Source organism: Aedes aegypti, chromosome 1 (genome assembly GCF_002204515.2).
Source record: "Aedes aegypti strain LVP_AGWG chromosome 1, AaegL5.0 Primary Assembly, whole genome shotgun sequence".
NCBI classification, from domain to species: Eukaryota; Metazoa; Arthropoda; class Insecta; order Diptera; family Culicidae; genus Aedes; species Aedes aegypti.
The window spans coordinates 105,424,607-105,444,182 of record NC_035107.1 but is presented as its reverse complement, the minus strand read 5'-3'; the positions used below and the strand labels follow the sequence as shown (position 1 = coordinate 105,444,182).

At 40.6% G+C, this 19,576-nt stretch overlaps 1 protein-coding gene across 1 annotated transcript in view; it reads right to left on the bottom strand.

The window, feature by feature from the left end:
- LOC5564396 (kinesin-like protein KIN-14Q) overlaps positions 1-19,576 on the bottom strand; it is a 73,372-nt gene that overhangs the window by 12,723 nt on the left and 41,073 nt on the right. The window contains exon 2 of the mRNA XM_001648686.2: positions 5,536-6,020. Within this exon, the coding sequence (XP_001648736.2) occupies positions 5,536-6,020 (485 nt within the window). The remainder of the gene's footprint in view (positions 1-5,535; positions 6,021-19,576) is intronic.

The following is a 19,576-nucleotide window of genomic DNA, read 5'->3' as shown; positions in this document are numbered from 1 at the left end:
AGCTTTTTCGCAATTAGTTAGTAATAATTTGTTTTCCTCTTTCAATGCCGGTATTGGCTTCTGAGGTTTTTTCAAGATTTTCGATAATTTCCAAAAGGGCTTAGAGCCAGGGTCCAATTGAGAAATTTTATTTTCAAAATTTTTGTTTCTTAATTGAGCAAAACGTTTCTTGATTTCTTTCTGCAAATCCTGCCATATAATTTTCATAGCAGGATCGCGAGTGCGTTGAAATTGCCTTCTCCTCACGTTTTTAAGACGGATCAAGAGTTTAAGATCATCGTCTATAATCACGGATTCAAATTTTACTTCACATTTTGGAATTGCAATGCTCCGGGCTTCAACAATGGAATTTGTTAAAGTTTCAAGAGCATTGTCAATATCAAGTTTAGTTTCTAAAGAAATGTTAACATCAAGATTGGAGTCAACATACGTTTTATATATATTCCAGTCGGCTCGTAAATAATTGAACGTGGAGCTGATAGGATTGAGAATCGCTTCTTGGGATATTTGAAATGTAACAGGGACATGATCAGAATCAAAATCAGCATGAGTAATCAGTTGGCTACAAAGATGACTAGAGTCGGTTAAGACCAAATCAATCGTAGATGGATTTCTAGAAGAGGAAAAACATGTGGGGCTATCAGGGTATTGAATTGAGAAATATCCTGAAGAGCACTCATCAAATAAAATTCTGCCGTTGGAATTACTTTGAGAATTATTCCATGACCGATGTTTGACATTAAAGTCACCAATGACAAAAAATTTTGACTTGTTGCGAGTCAATTTACGCAAGTCAGTTTGGAGCAAATTAACTTGCTGCCCAGAGCATTGAAAAGGCAGATAGGCAGCTATGAAAGTATATTTACCAAACTGTGTTTCAACAGAAACACCTAAAGTTTCAAAAACTTTAGTTTCAAATGATGAAAACAGTTGATGTTTTATACGCCTATGAATGATGATTGCAACTCCCCCACATGCCCCATCAAGTCGATCATTACGATAAACAAAAAAGTTAGGATCTCTTTTGAGTTTAGATCCAGGTTTTAAATACGTTTCGGTAATAACTGCTATATGCACGTTATTAACTGTAAGAAAATTAAACAGCTCGTCCTCTTTACCATTCAGAGAACGAGCATTCCAATTTAAAATATTTAAATTATTATTTGGATCCATTAGAAAAACGTAATCCAATAACAATTTGATTTGTAAATTTTACACCTACTTGGACTGCTTCAGTCATAGTGGTGGCTTTGAACATTGCATCAATCATTAGATTCAATTGTTCAGTTAGAAAATTAAAATCAGAGGCAGACATGTCATGTGATTTCCCATTGGAATTTCCGGTAGACGAAGAAGCGGAGTTACCTGTGGCGGTAGGGTTTTTTCCATTTGATTTGAAACAAGTAGAATGGGTACCCATGGATCGAACAGGGGAGGAGTTCGAATTTCCTGCTACGATATCGGCAAAGGATTTACCGTGGGTAGATACATTCGAAATAGAAAGATTCGAACGGCTACCCGACGGATTAAAATTAGTTTGTGAATGAGCATGATTATGATCTTCCTGATGGGTATGATTCATGATCAAGCGATCGTTAACTGAAAAATGAGCATTGTTCGATACTCTACCAGGCAAATTCCGGAAACGACCGTTATCGTAACGGATATTATCTTTCATCTGCCTGGCACGAGCCTCAATGACCTTTTTGCGTGAAGGACAATTCCAAAAATTGGACGTATGGTTAGCCCCGCAATTACAACATATGAATTTGGTGGTATCTTCCTTCACTGGACAGACGTCTTTGGCGTGAGAAGAACCTCCGCAAATCATGCATTTAGCATCCATGCGACAATTTTTTGTACCATGACCCCACTTTTGGCACCGACGGCACTGAGTGGGGTTCTGGTAATTTCCTCCAGGTTTCTGGAAATGTTCCCATGTCACACGGACATCAAACAAAAGTTTTGCTTTTTCTAAAGCTTTAATATTATTTAGTTCTTTTTTGTTAAAGTGAACTAAATAAAATTCTTGAGAAAGCCCTTTCCGAACAATGCCAGATTGGGTTCTCTTTTTCATAATGATTACTTGGACTGGGGAAAATCCAAGTAAATCATTTATTCCATTTTTGATCTCTTCAGGTGATTTATAGTCACTTGAGAGACCTTTCAAGACAACTTTGAACAAACGTTCAGTTTTGTCGTCATAAGTAAAAAATTTGTGCTTCTTCTCTTCAAGATGTTTGAGAAGAGGCTCACGATCTTTAAGAGTTTCCGGCAAAACGCGACAGTCTCCTTTCTTTGCGATTTGGAAGGAAACCTTGATTCCCCTAATGGAGTTCAAGATCTCCTGCCTAAATCCCCAAAATTCGGAACAACTGACCACGATAGGCGGCACTCTTTGCTTCCTCACTTGAATCAAAGAGCCTGGGCTAGAGGCTGCTTCGATTTGGTGTTCGGAAAATTTGTCTAGAGCATCGAACTGATTGCTCATTTCGATACAATTATTCATTTCACCCTTGGAAGAAACTTCGCATTCCGGGGAAGCGTCCTTTCTTCCATTCTTGCCACGTGTAGTGACAGTTTTAAAACCCACTTTTTTGGAAGGAAGTAGTGAATTCAGAGATTCACCCTTCCTTTTGTTTGTTGTTGATACCATGTTTAATTAATAAACGAAAGAAGGCGTGACCTTCGAAAGGTTTTTTCCCAAGACGGTGTCCAAGAAGGATTACCACCGCTAGCTTTCGCCAACGGGTCCAACGAAAAATCGAAGGCACGGGTCCAAACAAGGATCGTAAAGGGATCAATAGTAGAAAAAATAGTACTGAAAAGTACTGTTTTAGTAGCACTGAAAAGTACCGTTTTTAATTTTAGCACTGAAAAGTACTGTTTTTGTAGCACTGAAAAGTACTGTTTTATTGCTTTAGGTAGTTTTTAAGAAAACTTCCAAGAGCAGAGAGAATTCGTGTACGCACAGCACGAAGGTACGATGCGCACTGAATGCAAAGTAGTTGTACTCCCGATCTGGTTACTTTCATGTGGTACTCGGTTTGCCCGATATTGATTTTCGACATCAGTTCACGTAGCTGTTTGGTTGTTAGATTAACAACCGTTATGGGCGGGATACGAATCTTTTTCGTCTTGGACGAAGTGTTCGCAGTGGTCATGACTGGAATAAGTGTTGGCATCTCTTCGTTGTTCTCGTCTACCTCTTCCTGCGATAGAAGGTCGTATTCGTTGCACACGGTGATATTGATATTGTGTTGAATTGAGCCGCTACTTGTACAGCCGCTGGGATGTTGTTCAGTTGGTCTTTTTGGCGAATTGGTATTAGCATTGGCATTGGATACGGATGACTTTCTTCCATATACGGGCTTTTCGGTCGGGTGGATGAAGATTGGGGTCGATGAGGTTATGCTCTGACACTAAGCCGAGCTTTTGCCTTGATTGTGTTTCGCTTCTAAGGATTCTTTGCGACGTTTTCGAGGCCGCATTTTGACCGCCAGTGCTCACGGGGTCTACCTGGGGCTTCAGAGTGCCGAATCGCGATTTTTTACTTCGAAGTGAACGTAGAAAACTCGGAAAAAGAATATATGGTTTGTTTAATAGGCAGGCAGTGTTGCCAAAAACTCGATATTGGCACTATGTTCCATTTTTTCGTTTTTTAAGCTACTGAGTTCATATTTTGCAACAATATTTTCCACACTAAAGAGCATTGCACCGCTAGATTTCACTTAATTCGACCAAGAAATTCTGCCAAAACAGAATCTATGACAAATGGTCGAAAGACAAAATGTCTTATGGGAAATATGGGAAAAGGCGAAAAACAAAAAATAAGAGACAACATGTCGAAAATATCTTTTCGAAGAACAAAAACTTTCACACAAAACAAATCATTTTCAATATTTTGTCTTCCAACCACTTGTCCATAAACCGTCAAAATAAGGTGCCCGGGGAGTTTTTTTTACTAGTGATCCATTGAATATTCGACAGAAAAGTATTTCGAATAGAAGTTGCAGCTTGGATGTTGAACAGCTCACATTTTGTGGTGTGTTCAAAGCACAGGCAGTTAGCTGGAAAAAGTGGATTCTTACAGTTCCGAGATCGAATATTATTTGGCCGGAGGTCGAATAGTTTCTGAAGAAAAAATAGTGAATCAGTATACGAATTTGAATAACCTTTTAACTTATGCATTACAGTTATAAAAAAATATCATTAATTACAAATTTTCCCTGTATTAGAAATTTTTGACAATGGACGTAATTAGGGTCTCAGCTGCCCTCTCTTTCTCATGGTAGCTCCAAAGCTTCATTGGTTTTCGACGATCTTGAAACAAACCGAATTAGATGAATACTATGTAATAGTTACCAGAATATGATTCCATACACATCATATCAATCTTATAGTCAACTATTTGTTTCAACAATAAAACTATTGATAAAAAAGTCAATTTAAAATTGAAACACAACTAACATTTCTAGCTACCATCAGTGCACCAGTATCCGCTCATGCCCCTATTTCCGCTCACTAGTGTAAAAATTGACCAACATTTTTCGCACGGATATACTCTAGCATTATTAACAACTGTCGAATGAAGTCGTCTGACATTATCTCCATTTGATAAAATAATTCTTTATAGACCTCGTGAGCGGTTATTGGGTCACTAGATATTTTTGTGTGTTCCAATAACCGCTCATGCAAAAAATTAAACAAAATTTTAAAGAATTCTCGATTTTAGTTTACAGCCTTCTTTATTGCAATAGTAGCTATGGTTTGAGCCATAAAAAATATCAGGATAAATAACGAAATATGAAAAAATGCATTTTTTTAGTAAGTTCGTCACGAAATCTGTTTACCGTGAGCGAAAATAGGAACACTTAGATGCAGTAACAAATGCAATTAAATAATTTGTTGGGAAAGTTTTTCAAATTATTTTTATTTTTTTGTAACATAATAATAATATTGATCGACACAACAGTTGTTTATTAATAACCATTTGAACAAGTAACTTCCCTTAAGTGAGCTGAATCTGGTGCACTGATTGTATATAGAAATGTCAAAGTTGCCATTTTCGCATTCGTATATCGTTTGGCCGGTACGATGATACTATATGCCCAGGAAAGTCAAGGAAATTTCTATTACGAAAAGTTCCTGAACCGACCGGGTATCGAACCCAAATACCTTCAGCATGGCTCGCTTTGCTTAAAAATGGAATCAATTCTTTTAGCATATATCTTACTGCCGAATTTCAGAAGCTATGACTGATAAACCCCAGAGTCTATGAATGGAGAGTTGCGCGAAGAGGCTTCTTTGAATGGTTGTTCTTCTTCGTCTTCAAAAATAGCCCCTATCTGTTTTGCTGGTCTGCTCGATAGGTAGACGGTTTGACAGTTCGATAGGTAGATTTGGTTTCACTCTTCGCGCAACTCTCCATTCATAGACTCTGATAAACCCATCCCCCTGTCCTCCCTCCTAAACTAAGAGTGCAAAACTGCCGAAAATACGTAAGTTATCCTACTCGAAAGTCATAAAACTTACTTTGTACTCTGGGTGATCACGCTGCTGCAAGAGGAAATAGGTTGATCTACCGAGGTTGAGCTGGACAGGTTCAGGCTGAACATGGACGACCGGGAATCGGCCGGCAGTGTGTCAAAATCCTTCTCCAGCAAGTCACTGAATCGTGGCACGGCTGGCAATGGAGGTGGCAGCATAGCTTGCACCTTCTGCAGTGCTGCCTTGGTCGGTGGAACAACGATCACCGGAGCTGGGGCAGGTGGTGGCGGCAGAGCCGGTTTGTTGAACGTGCCCGGCGCAATGGTCGAGTTGAGTTTGCCGTAGTCCAGCTTACGAATTTTGCTCGGGGTGCAGAACGTGTTGCTATGAACTTTCTTGACTGACGATCCTGCCGCTCCGTTCGGGCGCTTGACTCCCGACTTGGGTGTCTTGGGGTTGAGGTTTTTGGCCCGGAGTGCACCGGATCCGGGGACATAGTTCTTAGCCGGTGTGCGAACTCGCTCCTTTGCCTGTTGCAGGAAGAGAAAAAAAAGACAGGGAAGTTAGAGTCACGTGCGATATGAGTTTTGTAACCGCAACCACATGTCGTGTAATCTAAGCTATGTATATGGTAGTAAACAACGAAACCCTTGTGCGAGATGGAAATCCTATGCCGGCTTTCAAGGTCGACCGGACTGGAGAGTGTTCTAAGTGCATCTGGCATTCAGCATTCTATCGTAAGTCAATTGATTGGAATAAAGCAAACACAATTACAATTCTGCACGAACGTTCGCCTCTAGATGCGGTTTCGCACGACCAGCATTCTATCTTGTGACTTCGCGCCATTCAGCAAGGGCACTAGTTCAAGTTCTCTGACAGCCGTTACTGTCACTCTATATGCTAATGCTAAAAATAGTCGAGTAATAAAATAATTTACTAGGTTTCTAGGGGCAAGAAACAAATGGTCAATTGCGTGCTTGATCGTGCTTTCAAGCAAATGATGACGCTATCAACTAGCTAGATGACACCAATTGTGAGTAACATGATAATTTGGCACAGCGATTACCAAAAGTTAGAATGCTATGAGTGAACAGAGGAACGCAGCAAATTTGATTGAACCCATTGCAGGTCAATTGGCACGTGTTGCGATAACATTCTGATTAAGAATTATTATTTGGTGCGTCTTCTTTTGTTTGAATTTTATTTGAACTAAATAAAAAGAGTGATAGAAAATAAAGAAAAGATGACGAATTGTTGACCCTATTTTCCTGTATGTAAATGTGAATTGTGCCGTTTGGCATAATTAAAAAAAATATTATGGCATTGGGCTCGCCACTACAATATCTACTACTATATCTGAATATCGCCACTACAATATACAACTACTATATCTGAAGTGCGGGAGTGTATACGTATTTGGGGTAAGCTTGCTTTGGTTAGCAGGTTGCCAATGTATCAGTTCAATGAGTGGGTTATGATTCGAAATAGTAATAGAGTAAAATGTTGCAACATCAATTTGTCAATATCATTTTTTTTATTTCTTCTCGCTTGTTGTAGAATCACATATTGGCAAATCTATCAGGCCTTGAACTCGATGGATGATTTCCTAATGTTATATAGTTATTTTTATCAAATTGATATCTCATCATCTCAACACCGCTAGCGCATGACGGCTCATCATAGTAGTCCGAAAGAACTTGAAACTATTGAGAACCAGAGCTACAGGTCCATAGCCCTGATAATAGTGGATGGTTTTGATGGCTATGGTCATCATGTAAAGAGCAAACGGACAATGCTGTATCGTGTCAGCACCGAGGAGGCAGCCCATCTAGCATGTAGGTAGCGCAACCCTGGTTAGGTGGCCTATCGAAGATTCTTCACCAACCAAGAAAGGCAAAAGCAGAGCAAACGGATTGATTTTACGGCAACAGACTCGGCAACGAATAGAGGACAACGATTGGAAAGTTGGATCTTGGAACATGAGAACTTTGAATCAATGTTGCTGAACAGCGATCGGAAACACGAGGCACGATGAATTTTCCTAGCCATTAAAACAGAATCTGCAAATGAACCCAAACAATCGTTCGGGTGCTTCATTCATTCGTGTTTCATTTTCGGATCGCTGCCGACGCTATCATCGGGTTATTTTTCATCGCTTGGTAATGTGAGCGGTACGATCCACGCTGCCTGCTCTTCACGAAGAACAGGAAAATATTCACTTCGATCATCTTCATACAGGCTCGCAACAGGCGCCATGCTGTGCTCATGCTGTGTACTTCAAGCGTGCTTTTGTTGGGCTGCGTGGACTTTGTACACGATGCGACCAACAGAGTGTTTGCTTGACTTTACGAGAAGAAGCAACCTTGCAATGATTCGCAGGAATGAACAGCGCGTGGATAAATGAATCCTACGAGTGGATGGTTTCGCGAGCATCTTTTCGGTGTGTTCATTTTGCTTCTTCGGTGTTGCATCCGTTCGCTTTTTGCGATGCTCTTCGTGACGCAAAAATGAAAAATGAATTTTGGCGAATGTTGGATCGCGAAGATCCGTAGATTATCGTTCGCGAAGAAGATCAATCGCAACACTGCTTTGAATGAACCCGCGCGTGTTGGGCTCCTGGCTCGTGAACTGCAGAATGTCGGCGTGAACGTGACAGCTATCCAGGAAATACGCTGGCCGAGAATCGGAGAACGCGAATTCCGAGCGGTGGACCCCATCGCCAACACTTCATTCAAGTACCACATCTACTAGCGGTGGCGATAGAGCAGAACGTGGAGTTGGCTTTAAAGTGATTGGGAAGCAGATGGGGCGAATTATTCGGTGGAAACCGGTAAGCGACCGAATCTGTGTTGAGAATGAAGGACAAGTTCTTCAAATACAGCCTGATCAGCATATATGCGCCAACGAACGATAAGCCCGATGACATGAAGGATGTGTTCTATGAGAGCCTGGATGAGGCCTACGGAGTGTGCCCAAGACGTCAAGATAGTCATCGGCGACGCAAATGCGTGGATCGGGAAAGAAGTTTTCTCAGGACACGTCATTGGAACGGAAAGCCTTAATTGCCTGCGACTAGTAACCTTCGCTGCTGCTAGAGGGATGGCAATCAGCAGTACCTACTTCGTACGAAAGAATATTCGCAAACACACCTGGCGACACGCGAGTGGCGATACCTGCTCCCAAATAGACCACGTGCTGGTTAATGGGCGACATTTCTCAGATGTCATGGATGTCAGGACCTTCCGTGGCCCTAATATCGACTCGAATTGTCATCTCGTTGTAGCTAAAATTCGGGCGCGGTTATCCAGCGTCACGAGTTCCGCAACAAACGGAACGCTGCGCTTCAATATACAACGCTTGTCGACTGATGGGGTAGCTGCACAGTACCGTCAGCAACTAGACGAGCAGTTGGGAAGAATCAACGTTGCTGGAGACGTCGACAACCTGTGGGACCCTATCCACGAAGCTGTGACAACAACGGCGCGGGAAGTGAATGGCACTAGTCAACGACGAAGACGAAACGACTGGTTCGATGAAGAGTGCCAGAGAGTGACAGATATGAAGAATGTCAGCAGAAGTCGTATGCTTGTGGCCGGTACCCGACAGAACAGAGAGCGGTATAGGGCAGCGAGAGCCGAAAAAAAGCGAATCCACCGCAGAAAGAAAAGGCCGCACGAAGAAGAAAGTGTGATAACTGAAGCTCAAGAAAGCATGAACCGGAATGATATGCGGAGATTCTATGCAACGGTCAATGGTTCGCGGCACAATATCGTACCAGTGCCCGCCATGTGCAATGATCGAGAAGGGAATTTGCTGACCGGTGGTTGCCAGGTTATGGGCCCAGATAGCCGTAGCGGTAAACGCGCAGCTATTCAGCATGACCAAGCTGAGGGTCGTGGGTTCGAATCCCACCGGTCGAGGATCTTTTCGGGTTGGAAATTTTTTCGACTTCCCAGGGCATAGAGTATCTTCGTACCTGCCACACGATATACACATGCAAAAATGGTCATTGGCATAGTAAGCTCTCAGTGAATAACTGTGGAAGTGCTCATAAGAACACTAAGCTGAGAAGCAGGCTCTGTCCTAGTGGGGACGTAACGCCAGAAAGAAGAAGAAGTGGTTGCCAGGTTGAAGGAGCGCTTTCAGCAATTGTTGAACGGTGAAATGTAGCGGAAATGTAGCGAGGAACAGAATCAACATAGATGATGACGATCAAGCGGTGGACCCACCGGCCATAGGAGAGGTTAAAAAGGCTATTAGCGAGCTGAAGAACTGTAAGGCTGCTGGGAAGGACGAGATCCCGGTCGAGCTTCTCAAGCACGGAAGTGAGCAGCTTTACCAGTCGATCCACCGAGTACTTATGAAGATATGGGAGGACGAAGAATTGCCCACCGACTGGCTTCATCCGCCCTATCTACAAGAAAGGGCACAGATTGGAGTGTGCCAAATACAAAGGAATTACCCTGCTGAATTCGGCGTATAAAATTCTGTCGCGCATCCTGTTTAACAGACTGAGACCGCTCCAGGAGTCCTTCGTCTGCGAACACCAAGCTGGATTTCGTGAGGACCGTGCGACAACGGACCAGACGCTTAGCTTGCGAATGATCCTAGACCAGGGGTTCCCAAACTTTTTGTAATCACGGCGCCCTTTGACATTTTTTATCAAAAGCGCGGCGCACTATTATCATTTTATACAAAAATATGAATATTTTCGACAAAGTTTCTGCCAGACTTTTCATGCTAGAACAAAATTTACTTTTGCAAAAAGTACGTTCTTTGATAATTCAATAAAATTATTGATATGAAAAACAATTGCACATTTTTTTTACAAAAATAGGAATCTGCAAAAAATATTAAATTATATTTTGAACTATCACAGTTTCTGGTGTTTCTGGATCCTGTAGTGAATTTTAAATTCTTGCTAAATTTGCGCCGCTTGTATTGTAAAAGCATAAAAATAGAAAAAACGACAAATTTTGATCGAAGCAGGATTTAAAAAAATCGTCAAAGGATTCCTTTCAATTCGAGGCTATAAAAATGTCTTTACATTTGCGAAAGATTGTAACATGGTTAACATTTTTGCATCAGAATAAGAAATAAGAAAAGTTAAATTGTTTCTCCCAGTGTTGTGAAACCCCCTTCTCGATATAACTAAGCGACTTTAATTTTGATAAGGAGAATAAAAATTATGGCATTTTCCAGGTTAGTTTACTTTTTGACATATGATCGCAGAAATGAGCCAGCCTAGGACTGCAATTCTCTTAAACAATTAATAACATAAGTTCTTCCGTTTCTATGAAAATGTGTAGTATAACACAGGTAAACAGAGGAAGAGCAAGCAAGCAAGATGAAAAAATCACAGTGGAGCTTTTAACAACACAATGTAACTCCATCCAGCCTGAAGATCTGTTTGTTACTGAGATCCCTATCAGCAAGGTTGTGACTATAGCGTAATAATAATTTGATATCATTTATAGAGGATGTTGTTTCAGAACTTCATAAATATATAAACTCTGAGAAAGTTCTAACTAATCATACAGAAAACTCTATTACAGTAGACGTTCGGTCGGTGCAAACGGTTTAACTGCAATGCTTTTTAACTGCAAGTCCGGTAACTGCAACAATTCTCCAGTTATCGCACCACCAAACGTCAAAATGGTGCGCCATGTTAGCCCCTGTTAGCCCAAATGAACAGTCGAATGAATTTCACGTTCATTTTACGTCAGTTGATGGGTTGTTGACGTTTGTCAGTCGTTGCAGTTATCGAATTTCGTTCGCTAAGTGAAACGTAAACATGTTGCAGTTACCGAACGTCTACTGTATATACCTTTACAATGTTTGTCAACATAAATTTGGAACATGGAATTTGAAAAACTTTGAACATAGATATTAATTTTTTTTTGAACTGGTGAGCGATATCTCAAAGCTATCTTAATGTTTTCACTCCCAAAAAGTTGCATTCAACTTCTGTGGCGAGCAGCTTTATTGTCTTCTTTGTTCGATTTTCGTATTCAACTTTCGTCTGATGCTTTCGATCAATGTAATACAATTATAACATAAGTTGAGAAGGTTTGCTAGGCCTTACTTTTAATCGGCCCACGGCGCCCCTGAAAAAGATTTAAGGCGCCCCAGGGCACCGCGGCACACAGTTTGGGAAGCACTGTCCTAGACAAATTCCGGGAGTATAACTTGCAGACTCATCATCTGTTTATTGATTTCAAGGCGGCGTACGACTCAGTGAAAAGAAATGAGCTTTGGCAGATAATGTCTGAACATGGTTTTCTGGCGAATCTAATCAGACTGATACGTGCTACGCTGGATGGTTCGAAATCAAGTTTTCGGATCGCAGACGAGGTGTCAACCTCGTTAGACGGATTGAAGCAGGAAGACGCACTTTCGAATTTACCGTTCAACATTGCACTCGAGGAGGGCCTTCCTTAGCAGAGTGGTTAGAGTCCGCGGCTACAAAGCAAAGCCATGCTGAAGGTGTCTGGGTTCAATTCCTAATCGGTCCAGGATCTTTTCGTAATGGAAATATCCTTGACTTCCCTGGGCATAGAGTATAATCGTACCTGCCACACGTTATACGAATGCAAAAATGGCAACAATGGCAAAGAAAGCTCTCAGTTAATAACTGTGGAAGTGCTCATAAGAACACTAAGCTGATAAGCAGGCTCTGTCCCAGTGAGGACGTTAATGCCAAAAAGTAGTAGTAGTATTGCACTCGAGGGTGCTATTAGGAGCTCTGGCGTGCAGAGAAATGGCACTATTATCACAAGGTCGCACATGCTCCTTGGCTTTGCGGATGATATAGACCTAATTGGAATCGATCGCAGGTCAGTCTGAAGAGGGAGACAGTGAGGATAGGTCTGATCATTAATTCTACCAAAACGAAGTACATGGTTGCAGGTAGAAATAGAGTCAGGCATGGTGGTGTAAGTGCTGAGGTAGTGTTTGATGGGGATGTGTTTGAAGTTTTTGAAGAATTTTTTTACCTTGGAACACTTGTGACATGTGACGTTTCCCACGAAGTGAAAAGAAGTGTTGCGGCTGCGAATAGGGCCTTTTACGGACTACGTAACCAGCTTAGGTCCCGCAGCTTGCAAACGGAAACAAAATTCGCCCTGTATAAAACATTGATTCTTCCGGTGGCTCTCTACGGGCACGAAGCGTTGACGTTGAAAGAGTCAGACCGGAAGGCTCTCTGTGTTTTCGAGCGTTAAGTGCTGCGGACAATACTGGGTGGGAAACTCGAAAATGATGTGTGACGCAGACGCATGAATCACGAGTTGTATCAAGTGTACAAAGATGCGAATATTATCATGCATGTAAAATACGGCAGACTTCAGTGGGCTGGTCACTTAGTGCGAATGTTGGAAGAAATAAATGCGAAAATAATATTCAGTAGGGAATCAGGTAGTGGTCGGCGGCTTCGGGGAAGAGCACGAATACGTTGGCTGTACGCAGTGGAAGAGGACCTGGCGACCCTAAACGTTCGGGGCAACTGGAGGAGTTTCGCCCAAGACCGACGAAGATTGAGCTCTACAATACGCCCGGCAATGGCGTGACGCTACGCTGTAGCCATCAAGGTATCAAGGTATCTCATCATTTTTAGGTAAAACACTTGAGAATGCGGGTAAGATCGATACCCAGTTGAGGTAAAACCGATACATGCACTTTGGGTAGAATTGTCACGTTTTAAACATCACCATCGCATGGAATATCAAAAAAAAAAATGCTTTATGCACCCCACAGACGGTTTGACCAACATTGACTCCGTCCCCAGGTTGATCCTCATGTTGGTGTTATGTTTGACCGTGTGTGATGCTGCTTGACATCAAACAAGTTTGATTTTGCTCGAACCACCGCGGTGCACCGGTGGGCGGAGCCAAATGTTTGACAAACTGATCGTACTGTCTGTAGGGATGTTGCACGAACAAATTGTCAAATTTCAGTTATTTTCGATATTGTTCGTGGTCGCAATTACGATTGCAATTGCAAATGCAAGAAACAGCAGCAGCACAAAGTTTCTGAAAGGATCCTTGGTGCAAAAAAATCACCTGGACAGTGATCCACGGGAACTGAGTTCGATTAAGGTGAAGATGAATCGAAGCCGAAGTTCAAATTTTCAAGAGCACGGATCTGGAGAACCAAACATCCGTTTAAACTGAAAACCTAATCGATTGGTCACCACCAGCTAGTGACCAATCGATTAAGTTTTCAGCTTAAACGGATGTTTGGTTCTCCAGATCCGTGCTCTTGAAAATTTGAGCTTTGGCTTCGATTCATCTTCACCTTAAAGGAAAACTATGCAGGTTAATCTTCTTTAAGAATTCATGGCGTAATTTTTACAGTAAAGTTAGTTATTTATATAGAAGTTCTGTAGTCAATTTATAAAAAAATTGTTTTTGGACTAATCTCTGATGTTAATTTCTGGAGGAATCTTTGAAGGAATTGCACATCCCTGTAAGAATCATTGGAGGATTTTCGGAAAGAGAACTGGAATTTTCTGGATGAATTCTCAGAGAAATTTCTGAACGAATCTCTGATAGCAACTTCTTTAGGAATTCCTGGCGTAATTTCTGCAGAAAATTATGTATAAATCTCTGGAGGAATCACCAATAGAAGGAAGGCTGAGGAATTTTACTGAGGAAAACCAGGTTGAATTTGTGGATGATTTCCTGGTGTAACATCTGAAGGAATCTCTGATGGTTGCTTCTGATGGAACATCTTTAGGAATTCATGGTGTAATTTCTGTAGAAAATTCTGGAGGAATCCCAGAAGAAACTTTTCAAGGAATCACTGAAGTGCTTGGTTGAATTATTCGATGTCCAAAACAGAAAAACTTTATGGAAGTTGTTTGGAATTCTTGACAGAATTTGTTGGAAGATTCTCCTATGTTTATTTATGAAATAATCCCTGGTGCGTTATTTTAAGAATCCTTAAAAAAATTGCAGGATCCCAGAAGAAATTTCTGCTGGAATCTCTAAAAGAATTTCTGGAGGTATCCCTGAAGGAATTTCAGGTGAAATCTCTTGTGGATTTTCTAGAACAATTCTTATAAGAATTTATCGAGAAATCTCATACCCCATGTAGTAATCCATGGTGGGATTTCTGGATGAAATTTTGGATTTTCTAAAGGAAGAATGCTTTGAGTAATTTGTTGAGGATTTTTTATATAAATTTCTGGAGGAAATTCTGATGTAACTATCTGGAAAATTATCTGTTGAAATTTTTGGAGAAACCCCTGGAGGAAGTTCTGGGGAAAACTTTGTAGGATTTTTTTGAGGAATAACTGGTGGAATTTTAATGATGGATTTTTTGTGGTATTGCTGAAAAACTCTCTGATGTTAACTTCTGACGGAATCCGTGTAGGATTTTCTGGAGTAATCCCTGGTAAAATTATTGGAAGAAGGAATCTCTTGATGAGTTTCTGTATAGCGATTCGTGGAGGATTCCATTTAGGAATTCCTGGAGAAAATCGTGGAGAGGATATTCTGGAGTACTTTATTTAGGCAGTCGTAGTAACATCGTAAAATTCAATAATAAATTCCACTATTGCCTTCGGGAATACTCCTTGCAAAAATTTTAGATCCAAGTGGAGTAAACAATTTCCACTTGATAACTTCTTTTGTCACTTTGTAAACCCCATCGGCCTAATTGTCTGAATTCTACATGCTTTCAATGATCAAATACCAGTATTTGATGATGTGCCACCACAATAATCAAGTGCCAAATTCTTCAAGAGTCACTATTTGATTGCAAACTGATGTCTTCTTCTGCTGCATCACATTCACGGAACAATCGAAAACATCCTCTATTCCGGATAGTTCCAGATGCATAATCACATCTGCACTATACGTGAAGAAATCACTCGAAATATGGTGAATAATGTTGGTGCAACAAAATTTGACAGTTCATAAAGCGGTCGCACGAACATAACTTGGTTTGACTAACTTGTGGGGCGAATTGTGCTACTTTTCCCCGAATGTTGTTTCGCCGAACTTCGATTCCCCGAACGCCAGTTCCCCGAATGACCCGTTTCCCCGAAAAGTGGAGCAGTTCAAATAGGCGCCATAATAGTTTTCAGTGGCAGTATGGTGAATAAGGAAGAACGATAAGCAATCAAAAGAAGGAGGTATTTGGACATTCTTGGCTATACACATGTTGTCAAAAATGCTGAGGACGGTAAAACTCGCAAGAACCGCCAATCAAATAAAGAAGGGTGCATATCAGATGACCAGTACGTTCACTAACCTGAAATGTATGAAGATATGAAAATTATGAGTTCCAAAATCTTTTCGGGGAAGTGGGTTATTCTGGGAAACGGGATATTCGGGGAACTGGCGTTCGGGGGAAACGACATTCGGAGAAAAGTAGCACAACCTGTGGGGCGGAGTCAATGTTGGTCAAACCGTCTGAACGTCTGTGGGCTGCATTAGCATGTCAAATAGAAGCTTCGACGTCTCATGAACTGCCGATGCAGATGGGTGGCAAGTCAAAATGCGTGAATTTACACAGCGTCGACGACATGGTGATCTAGCAAATGTGCGCTCTTGATTTGTTTCTATATATTCCACTGGCGTTTTCCAACAATATTTAAACTTTAACAGCAATTCTACCGGTGATTCCATCAAAAGTTCGATACGGAACTCATCCATGGAATATACTAGGAATTCTTACAAGGAATCCATAAAAAATTTCACCAGGAATTCATCCAGGTAATGGGATTAATTTCAAAATTCTTCCAAGAATTTCATTAAGAGAGTTTCCATCAGAAGTTAGTGTAATAATACACCAGGAATACCGTCAGAGATTCCACCAGGAACTCGATCAAACTCGATCCAGGAACTCCGTAAGGACTACTTCTAAAGATTGAATCATGAGTTTCACGAAGTATTACATTAGGAGTTCCATCAGGAGGGGATTCTCTAGGGATTCCATCATAAGTTCTTCCAAGGATCCCATCAGAAGTTTCTTTAGGGATTGCATCAGGAGTCTTTTAATAGATCTCACTAGCAGTTTCTGCAGAGATTTCATCAGAATTTCTTCCATTTATTCCTTTTGAAAAACTTCTAAGACTTTATAATACAAAAACCTCCAGAGACTCCATCATGAACACCTTCTGGGATTCTATCAGAAATTCTTCTATAGGTTCCTTCACAAATTTCTCTAGGGTTATTCAGGGGTTCATCAGGCTATTTGCTACGGATTTCTCTCAGAATTTAATAAGGGATTCTACCAGAATTTTCTTCCAGGGGTTTTTCTAGACAACTTTTCAAGGGATTCCTCTAGAAATTCTTCAAGGGAGTCCTCCCGGAAAAAAATCATGGGATACTTCCCGAAACACTTCAAGGAATTAATATAACAAAACTTAACTGTTTGCTTGATGATTATCTATGTTATGCATAGACCACCAGACAAAGAACGTATTTTTCTGTAAGTTGTTAATGTTTCCGTTTGTGCATTTGTAATCTTTAAATTAAGCCTTGTTCAACCTTTTTAGAACCCTTGAAAAAGATGGCATAGCCCATTGAAACGTCGGGCGTAGAAAAAAACATTACGTTTTAATCGCCATCACTAGACTGAAAGCCGAAAAATCCCCCGGTGTTAACTATAATCAGTCGAAAGCATCAACATACTGGAATTAATATATCATAGTGATTCCATGAGGAGTTCCTCCTGGGATCTAAAAAGGAATTCCTTCAGGGATTCCTCTGAAAATTCCTTCAGTAATTCCACCAGGAAATCCTTCGGAAATTTAGCTATGATTTCCTCTAAGGATTCCAATTAAAAATCCTTTAAGCATTCCAACTAAAAATCCTCCAGTGATTCTTCTAAGGTTTCCACCATAGGTTCTTCCATGGATTGCATTTGAAATTCACCCAGGTAATGCTCCATGATTTAAAACTGAAAAACCTTCAAAAATTTCAGCTGAAATTCTCATAGGGATTCCACTATAGATTCTTTCAGAAACTCCACCAACATTTTTCCGGTAAATTTACCGGGAATTCAAAAAATCCTCTAGAGATTCTCCAAAACATTCTGAAAAAATCCTTAAATGGTCTCCAGCGATCCCATAACGAATTTCTTGTGGGATTTGACCACCACTTCCAATTAAGATTCCACCAGTAGTTCCTTCAAAGACTTCACCAGTATTTTCTTTAATTATTTCACCAGTAATTTATCGAGCGAGGAGTATTTTGAGTTATTTCACCAGGAGTTCTTCCAGGGTCAACACTGGGAATATCACCAGAGTTTCGCTAGAATTTTCACCAAAAAATCCACCACATTTTCATCATAAGCACTACGAGAAAATACTTCAATGGTTTTACTAGGATTTCCCTTCTTAGATTTTTACAGGGTTATGAAAAATTCCTCCATGGAATCCACAAGTATTTTTTTCTGATAAATATTTCAGCGAGAGAATCGACCAGGAATTCCATGAAGGATTGATCTAGAAATTTTTCCTTTCTCTACTCTAGGTATTCCATCAGGAAGGCATCTAAAAAAATCCAAAAGATTATTTATTTACCTGAATGTTCTTCTTCTTTCTTTCTGGCGTTACGTCCCCACTGGGACAGAGCCTACTTCTCAGCTTAGTGTTCTTATGAGCACTTCCACAGTTATTAACTGAGAGCTTACTATGCCAATGACCATTTTTGCATGTGTATATCGTGTGGCAGGTACGAAGATACTCTATGCCCTGGGAAGTCGAGAAAATTTCCAACCCGAAAAGATCCTCGACCGGTGGGATTAGAACCCACGACCCTCAGCTTGGTCTTGCTGAATAGCTGCGCGTTTACCGCTACGGCTATCTGGGCCCCACATTTACCTGAATGTCCTCAGGTTGAATTAAAAAGACACCAACACGTTAATGCTTCCAGTGGACGATTTGCCCTTTGAAGGAAGCACCACACTAGACAACTGAATTTATTAAACGATTTTTTTGGTAAATTTCTAGAAAAAATCATTGAACAATTCATTGCGAAATCCTTGGAGGGATCACCAAAGAAATCACTGGAGAAAATCCCAGAGAATTCTCTGGACAAATTTCTTAATATATCTCTGGAAAAACTTTTAAAGCAGGAGTTCCTACAGGATTCGCTAAGGTAATTCCTGGTGGATTGCTTGGAAAAAAAATGCTTCAAGAAATACTGGAAGGAATTGATGGATAAATTCCTTTAGGAATCCTCAGAGAAATTTCTGGTATATTTTTGAACTAATTCCTTCAAAAATACCAGGCCAAATGGCTCGTAGGGTGCCTTCAGGGATACAAGGAAGCATCTTTGAGGGAAACACAGGAAGAATTTATAAAACCATTTATTGGAGATTCCCTAGAAGAATCCTCTGGGAATAACCTGACGAAACCACTCAAAAAATTACAAGCGAAATATATAATGGAATTCCTGGTGGAATCCTGAGTAGGATTTTTTTCAACTATTTTGCAGTATTTCTTGATGTATTCCTAGGGAAATCACTCGAAGAATCACTGGAAGATTTTATAGAGGCAATTCGTGGTGGAAATTCCGGGTGGAATTTTTATGTAATTCCTGTATTAATTTCTTGGCAGGGATTCATTGAGCAATTTTCAGCATTAAGAATTTCCATAGGAGTACCTGGTAGAATCGCAGGAAAAGAATCCTTATAGAATCTGTTTAGAAATTCCTGAAGATTCGTTGGAGGAATTCCTAAATAAATCTTTGGAGGATTTTTTGATGGAATTCTTGGGAAGTTTTCGGATAAATCCCTGGAGGACTCTGTAGAAAAAATACAAGAAAGAATCGCTGAAGAAATTCCTTTTGGGATCCTTGGTGGAATTTAAGGAGGAGTCCTAGGAAGAAGCCCCAAATAAAGTCCTGGGTAAATCCTTGGGGAATTTCTGGTGATGAATTTTTTGAGAAGTATCAGAGAGAATTCGTTATTTGATTTCTGAATAATGCATGATGGATCCTTGGAACTAACTTCTAGAGGAACTCCTGAAAGAATCTTTGAAGAAATTGTTATAGCAATCTCTAAAGGATTTCTTGAAGGCAGCCTTGGAGTAAGCTCTGAAACATTACTAAACATATCACTTGAGGAATTT